Source organism: Lactuca virosa, chromosome 6, assembly GCF_052849685.1.
Source record: "Lactuca virosa cultivar CGN04683 chromosome 6, Lactuca_virosa_CGN04683_v6, whole genome shotgun sequence".
Taxonomy (NCBI): Eukaryota; Viridiplantae; Streptophyta; class Magnoliopsida; order Asterales; family Asteraceae; genus Lactuca; species Lactuca virosa.
The window spans coordinates 264697936-264706732 of NC_136431.1; the positions used below are offsets into that span (position 1 = coordinate 264697936).

The 8797-nt window shown below is 33.6% G+C and overlaps 1 protein-coding gene across 2 annotated transcripts; it reads left to right on the forward strand.

Annotated features, from left to right (window-relative positions):
- Positions 1 to 1680: 1680 nt before the first annotated feature.
- Positions 1681 to 4720, forward strand: LOC145119948 (putative protein phosphatase 2C 12). 2 transcript variants are annotated; one of them, XM_079055720.1, is made up of 10 exons: positions 1681 to 1810; positions 2051 to 2328; positions 2503 to 2674; positions 2929 to 3082; positions 3174 to 3237; positions 3337 to 3444; positions 3502 to 3627; positions 3733 to 3971; positions 4064 to 4269; positions 4336 to 4720. In XM_079055720.1, exons 2-10 carry the CDS (start codon positions 2134 to 2136, stop codon positions 4341 to 4343), a joined length of 1272 nt encoding a protein of 423 aa, XP_078911846.1. In that variant the 5' UTR covers positions 1681 to 1810; positions 2051 to 2133; the 3' UTR covers positions 4344 to 4720. The 2 variants fall into 2 exon arrangements, with proteins under 2 accessions (XP_078911846.1, XP_078911847.1); XM_079055721.1 differs by having other exon boundaries at positions 1802 to 1895.
- The last annotated feature ends 4077 nt before the right edge of the window (positions 4721 to 8797 follow it).

Sequence of the window (8797 nt, forward strand, 5' to 3'; positions counted from 1 at the left end):
TTTAAACTATTGTTCTCCTTCTATGTCTACAAGCACCAAAGACATTTTTTTTTGGAAGACAAAAGACATAAAGATGTTTTTTTGACATCTCTTCCCAGCAGACAAAAAAGTTGACATCTCTTCCCAGAAGACAAAAAAAAGTAAGTTATCATTTGGAAAACATCTTATAAGTTATAAGCATATCCGGTCACTTTCTCCTTACCATAGAAAACATTCATCACCCTTCACCACTACACCGTCACCTCCACATCCACATCAACCACTTTTGTCTTATCTATTGGTTGTTTCTACCGCCTCTACCTCCACCATTGCATACTCCCTCCATCGGGTACTCTAACATCTCCCTCCTCCACCTGATGACTGATTCGGCAGTTTAATTCAATGGTTCTTGTGTATTAGTGCATATATAATCCCTAGTTCTCTTTTCAATGCAAAATTCAAACATTTCATCTTTCTTACACGAAATTTTGGTTGAAATATTCTATTAGTTGTATAGTTAACATGTGTTTGAAGTAGCTTCAATCAATGCGTCTTGTTTGGAAGATTTTTTTCAATGATGACATTGTTCTCGATTGAATGCACATTTACCTCTTCAAAAAAGACTATCGACATTTTGGAAACAAGTAGGGATATCCTTGTCATTGGGACCAAATTTGGCCAAAATTATCCCCCCCCCCCCCCCCTCTCGAATTCAATCGTTTTCCAGCCCCCGATCCCGCCTCCAAATTTCAAGATCACCCGCCTGTCACGCTTCTACCCCCATTTCTCCTGAATCCCTCGTTAACCCCGTTTGACCCATAATCTCTTGTTTAACCTTCTTTACCTTATTTTCACCCAATTTATTTCGTTTAAACTTACATATTGCATTAATTATTCAAATATAAAACATATATTACATAATGGTTACTCTAAGTTTATTTTTTTTTTCTTTTTATAGATAATAATAGTTAAATATAGAGTAATTATTTCGAGACTCCCATGAGGTATACGATACGGGTCTCCGTACGAAAACGAAGTCTGTGTCCCATAGAGGTTTTTGACACCCTTATGAACAAAAATTAACATATGATTTGAAAAAAACTTACGGTGCATATTTTTTTTTCTACAAATGTAAAAAACCGAATATATTTTACACCTAAAAAACGTATTTCATTTTTATAAATTTTGATTTCTTTCATGTTTCTCTATGTCAATCTTCATGAAAGCAATAATAGAATTATAGAAACCTACAAAAATTAGTCTATTTTATTATTGGATTCGTTCATATCACAAATTCATGTTTCCGTTTCAACAGTATAATAAAATCAATCTCTTGCTTGAAATTTCTAAAAATAAACTTCATAATATCATAACGTATTTTTATTGTATTATCGATTTAACACTTGATTATTTTTAAGTAAAAGTTTAAATCGTTATTCTTTTAAATTGTTTAGAGATATTATTTTTCCAAATTATCAAGTTTGATATCAAATAAAAACACATTATTTTTTTTATTATTATTAATATTTTTTCTCTTTTGTATTTTGTCGTAAGAATGTATGTACTATGAGTATAGACATTTTTTTTTCTTAAATATTCTAAAATAATATTTCATCAATATAAAGAAAACAAAAAGACAACTCATAACACACGCGCTTTGAGTGTGTGGACATGTCAGCACACGCTCGAACATCACGAAAATAAAAATAAAAATAAAAATCACAGCTATCACGCCCCCTCTCTCGCGCGGAAATTTTTGTAGCGAATCGAATCCCGACTTTTTCCCTCTGCAACCACGAATCGATCAATCCAACTTCATACTCGAATCTTTGTAACTCATCTTCTCTTTCTTTGATTCTTCATTCCATTTATTGTTGATTTTTCTCTTTGTTTATCTACATTGCTCTTTGATTAAGGTTTTCATTGCACCTATCGTTGTTACGACTTATGAAAATTAGAATTTGTGTGTCATTCTTTTGAATCTGATGCTTATTGTACTCGATTTTCGTTAGATGTAAGGCAATCATTTCAGAATGTTTGATTGCTGAGGATTTTGTTTTTGATCTTATAGGATTTTATCGAGTATATCATGCTGGAATAGGAGAAGCTGTAAGCTTGACTTTATAAATCTGGATACTGGAAGCGATCAAGGAAATGTCCTGCAATAAGAGTGAACACGTTCCATTGTCGGTGTTGTTGAAGCGTGAATCGGCGAATCAAAAGGCTGATAGGCCGGAGATTGCTTGTGGTCAGGCTAACGAATCTAAGAAAGGGGAAGACTTCGCATTGATCAAAACTGAATGCCAACGCGTGTTGGGAGATGGTGTTACCACTTATTCTGTCTTTGGGGTATGTCGTCAACCTTTCTCCCCCTTTGATAAAACTTTAATGACTTGTGTCTCTGATGAGGTTGATCAGATTGCAATTACTCTTTTTCTCTTCTCCTCAATTCACATTTGTTTCATTTCATTGTAGTAGTTGATGGATTTCTTGTAATGCTCCCACCTAACTTCTCTTTTGCAGATATTTGATGGTCATAATGGGTCTGCAGCAGCTATATATACTAAGGAGAACCTTTTGAACAATGTTCTTTGTGCTATTCCTCCCAATCTGAATCGTGATGAATGGGTGGCAGCCTTGCCTAGGGCTATGGTTGCTGGTTTTGTGAAAACAGATAAAGATTTCCAAGAAAAAGGTATAGACTATAGACATTCCTTCAAAAATTTCAACTACCATTATGTCTGTGACTAGATAGTAATACCTTTGTGGTAATGCATATCAAGACTTAAAAAGCATAATAAAGTAGGTCCACCTCATTATAATTATCTTTCTGCTAGCACTGTCACCTTATCTCAAGATGCGTCTGTATGCAAATATAGTAAGCACAATCATAATCATGTTGAAATATGTAAGTACTTATTTTGACTTTTAATATTGTTACAATTGCAGCTCAAATGTCAGGGACAACTGTCACATTTGTAATTGTTGAAGGATTAATAGTAACAGTAGCATCAGTTGGGGATTCCCGCTGCATACTTGAATCCGCTGATGGCTCTGTATATTTTCTCTCAGCAGATCACAGACTTGACACCAATGAAGAAGAGTATGTTTACAAATCTCACTTAATTCATCCCCTTTCTTTCTTTTTGGATTAAATTTTATTCCAAATACATTACAATTTACTTTCTTTATAGGCGGGAACGTGTCACTGCTAGTGGTGGTGAAGTTGGTCGCCTAAATACCGGTGGTGGCACAGAGGTATTTTAAAATCTTATAAATTTTTTTTTTCTAATTTTTCTATATAAATGGCCAAATGGGATCTTACTTAACTTACCAATGTTTTTATATTTATGACAGATTGGTCCTTTAAGATGTTGGCCAGGTGGGTTGTGCCTTTCAAGATCTATTGGAGATAGAGATGTTGGAGAGTTCATTGTTCCAGTTCCTCATGTCAAACAAGTGAAGGTTAGTTTTGTAATTAAACTCAATTTATTTTTCTTTTTATTTATTTGTGATCTTCAGCTATCTTCTGCTGGAGGGCGGCTTGTAATCTCAAGTGATGGAGTCTGGGATGCTCTTTCCGCTGAATCAGCTCTGGAATGCAGTCGCGGATTGGCTCCGGAATCAGCAGCAGCACATATTGTCAAAGTACGGAAATATAAAAAATTCAAAATTTTAATTAAATATTAAAATTAATTAATAATATTAATATTCAGTTTTTGTTTTCAACAATCTTTGGTTTTTAATATACAGGAAGCAGTACAAGTGAAAGGGTTGCGAGACGATACAACCTGCATAGTGGTGGATGTACTACCGCCGGAAAAGACAAATCTGCCCTTGCCACCACCAAAGATGACCGGAAAAAGAGTTTTAAAGGCCATGTTTAGGAAAAAGAGCAGTGAGGCTCCACCTCATGTTGATGAAGAGGAATATTATGAACCAGATTTAGTGGAGGAGCTTGTGGAGGAAGGATCTGCTATGCTTTCTCAACGGTTTGTATACACTCCAACAGCTTTAACATTTTCTATACATGTAAGGGTAAAATGGTCATTTACTCTCGTTTGTTTTGTACATGGTTTCACAGGTTAGATACGAAATATCCGCTTTGTAACATTTTCAGATTATTTATCTGTGCTGTGTGTCAAATTGAAATGAAACCTGGAGAAGGAATTTCAATACACCATGGATCGGCTAATATGAGTGGAAAGTCAAAACCATGGGATGGACCTTTTCTTTGTGTAAACTGCCAATACAAAAAAGATGCCATGGAAGGGAAAATATCATCCAAAAGTAAGACTCTGTTTGTTTGACAGACTAACTGAAAAGCTAGCTGGTAGCTGATATACTTTTTTACAGGAAGGTGATTAAAATTACGATTGTACCCTTCGAATACATACGATTGTTTCGGAGCGAAGGATCGATGTGAAGACAAAAAGATTGTTGAGATTTCTATCTCAAGGGGAATTATTCAATTATTGACTTTTAACATTTGAAAAAAGGTTACTTATTAGTAGAGAGATATAATCTTTCTCCAACTTCTCTAACAATGCATAGAGCTAACATTGTACTATATTTTATAAAGATTGTAGTTGTTAATGTTATACTCTTAGATTATTCACTCGTAACATTGTACTACGAAATTAAGATGGTTGTATTTAAAGTAAAAGACTATTTATGCTCTTGAGACTTGAGAGTGGTTACAATTGTCAATTGGCATGTTGATGCTGTCTCCTTTGTTTTAGTGCATGTCAAGTCATTGTTGAAGTTTGAAAATATTGGTGTAGGAAATGAGCTGGAAAATAATACCCAAAATAGAGAAAATAATATTTAAACTTCAATTGGATACCTTTTTAAATTTTTTTTTTATTGTGAATGCAAGTATGAGGGACCCCAACAAATGAAAGTTTTTTAAAGTTAGGGTTTAGGATGAAAGGCTTGAATGAGTAACCCTCAATCATGTTTTGATCAAGGGGAGTACTCGTTCGTACCATTGAAGTATTAATTTACTTTATTTTACGGATAAATAAAGATTACTATAAATAAAATAAGGGTTAATAAAAAATAAAATAAATACCAAAATGGGAGATGTAGTCTCATAGATGATCGATCGTCTTTATAATATTTATTATGAAATATGAAATAACCATTCATTTTGTAAAAGCATTTATCCTAGATGTAAAGTTGTGAGGATGAATGTAATTTCACCCTCAACATTTTCAATCTATAAGGTCACACATGTAAGTGAATACAATATTTAAAGTTTTCTATAAATTATAGGGTTAATATTATAAGATTCTATATTTTAAAAATAACCCTCACATTTTTCAGTTCTTTTTGTTCTGGTCATTTTAATAAGTTAGCATTAATTTTCCGGTAATTGATGATTTTATTTTTCGAAAAACTCTTAACTTCTTTTTTTTTTTTTTTATAAAAAATAAAATAAACACCAAAATGGGAGATGTAGTCTCATAGATGATCGATCGTCTTTATAATATTTATTATGAAATATGAAATAACCATTCATTTTGTAAAAACATTTATCCTAGATGTAAAGTTGTGAGGATGAATGTAATTTCACCCTCAACATTTTCAATCTATAAGGGCACACATGTAAGTGAATACAATATTTAAAGTTTTCTATAAATTATAGGGTTAATATTATAAGATTCTATATTTTAAAAATAACCCTCACATTTTTCAGTTCTTTTTGTTCTGGCCATTTTAATAAGTTAGCATTAATTTTCCGGTAATTGATGATTTTATTTTTCGAAAAACTCTTAACTTCTTTTTTTTGTTAAAAAAAACGTTTTTACTTGACAATTTTTTTTTAAAAAAAAAAACGTTTTTACTTGACAATATTTTTTTTTTTTTTTACAGTTGATCTTCCGGTAATTCAAAAAAAAAAAAAAATCCCTTACCATATTGTGAAATATATGCCCCCTTATTGTTATTCATTTCCAATTCCTTTAAATTGTTGTTTATGATGGTTTTCAACATTAAAATTTAAAGAAAATATCAATTTGTTTTTCGAACAAGGAAAAAGGTCGTGGCGTCTAATTATTTTGGGTAAAATGCATGTCTAAATCTATTTCCAATATGCTCTAAGATTATTATAAGTGAAGGAAAATGGTCAAAGCTGACATGGTAGTGTAGATTGTTTTTCGGAATAAAACTGAAAGATTACTTATCCAAACTATGTTTGGAAATATAATTTAAAGTTGTCATTTAGGTTGATCCAAAATCGTCTTATTATATTTCTTTGAGACTTAACTTTTTCCATATATGTAGTCTTTAGATTAGCAAACATAAACCATTTATAATGCAATTTCATCCAAGTTAGCAGAAGTAGAACCTTCAATCTCCAAATTAGCAGACGTAAAACCATTTGTTATACAAACTTCATCCAAGTTACTAGACACAAAACTTATATATATATATATATATATATATATATATATATATATATATATATATATATATTGAAAACCTATAGTTTTCTAAGAACCCAAAAACTAAAATTGGACTACTAGGTCAAAAAGTTTAATGGTCCAGATCAAAGATGGCAATATGGTTAATAAACATAGCTTTAATGGTATATATGGTTTTTAACAAAAATAATAGGGGTAAATTAGGTATAGATTTACAAAATTCCTAAAAGCAATACAACTAATTTATCATTCAAAGAAATTCGTTCTCTCAGTAACGTACGCCTGCTCTTCCTTCTCCTTCGTCGTCTTCCTATCATCGTCAGTCGCTCTCTCTATCCCTCTCTATCTATCAGTTAATCTCTATTTCACGTTGTTGTATCATAGATCTTAGATCCACTAGAGATCATTCTTTTTCTTCCCGTTGTCGAGCCTTCATCATTTGCCTCCCATTGCTGCTATAGATTTGGATGACTGGCTCGTTATCGGCAACCGAAGTGTTTAATGGAGAGGAGAGGTCGGAGGTAAACAAATTTGTTGAAGGAAACCTTTTCATTAATTATGTTTAATCAGAACGAAATTTCTTCCTTCCTGTTGCCATCGCATCGCCTCCATGTCGCTTTTTTTCATTAATCAAATTCAAACTGTTTGTCTTAACTTTTCTTGTAATCGGCCTAATCTCATGGGGTATATAAGTTTTTTCTTCGTTTGTTTTTAAGGGACAAAGCCTCTGAATCTAAAGCACACCACCTGTTTGACAATAATCCTCTATGAAACTTTTTCATTTGTTTTTAACACTGAATGGTAATTTGTATAATGTGCTTCCAGAATTCACATGGAAAGTATCCTGCAACTTCCCATTTTTACCATAATTTTTTTCGATTTTTAATATAACTAAAAAATCAATTATCATAAAAACCAAGTCGGTAAAACCCAAGTGTTTCAAATACAATCATCTCAAATCAGAGTATCAAACATGCAGAATCATAAAATTTGCAAGCTGAAGTGTACAATCAAGCTTTCGCCTTCTCGCGATCATCTAAAGTACCTGAAACACATTTAATCCACAACTATAAGCACGAAGCTTAGCGAGTTTCCCAAATATCACCTATATTACAACATAATAAACAACTATGGGTTCTCAGCAACCCTGAGGATTTTTATCAATCCCAATGGGCTAATAGCATGCCCTATGGATTAACAGCACACCTCGCGGGTTATTAACAACATTGGGACTATCAATAGTCCTTTGGACTCACAACAATTTAGGAGTTATCAGCAACTCAGTTTCACAGATAACATCAATCAAAAAATAAGACCCAGTTGGTTAACATGTATGTACCATACAGGTAAATATAGTGAGAAAACTCATACAACGAAGACGGATTCTATAAGGCACCTAACATCAATAAATAGCACCATATCAGTCTACACCTTAAAACCCTTCAATTAATCAAAAGTCAACCATGGTCAAAGTTAACCTTAGCAAGTCCCCACGCCATGACCACTCATAGGTCACGTGGTGGGTATTACACGGTAAAACATTCGACAACACCCAGCTTCCACGTCGTGGGAACTGGGCTTCCACAACTTATCTATTCAGCTCTCAATCCGTTAAACCACTCCTTCCAACTTTTCAGAAATCTTCTTAAGGTCTAATGCATCACAAAGATTAATGCTTTTCAGTCATGCATGCCCAATGCAAGTCTAGAGCTCTAACTTAGGTCAAAGTAGGGAAATAACACCACAATCTCATGCATGCAGCTCAATATACCAACAAACTCCAGATCTGAGACATATGTATACTAAGGGACCTCTATAACCTATAAAGTTGCTAACTTTATGGGATCCATGCACTCCTCTCAACCCAAACATGGAGAAAAGTGGGTAGAACCTAGATCTAACATGTTTTAATGAGAAAGGCAAAGACTTTATACCTCCAAAAGGTCATAAATGAAGTGAAGATGTAAGATCTATGCTGGAAACAAGCACTCAAACACCAAAATGAGCTCCTTCTTCTTCAACCTTCACAAAGGTGGTTTCACACACTCAAAACACACATATGGAGGCTAGGGTTTGGATGGGATAAGATCTCAGAGGATGGAGGGTGCTAAATGAGGCAACCCTAGGAGTTAGTGCCCTTAAATAAGACACCCAAACCCGATAAAATTAGTGTTTTGGCCCAAAATAGCTGCCATGTCGTGGCAACATACTGCCACGTCGTGAAACGCTCAAAAGCACGAGTCTTCCCGACTAATTCCATGTCGTGGCTCTCCCAATGCCACGTCGTGGCCATACAAAATTTCCAAGATAAATGATCAACTTATCAAAAAGAATACCTGTAAACTGGATGTTACAATTCTCCCACATTTGAATCAAATTTCACCCTTGAA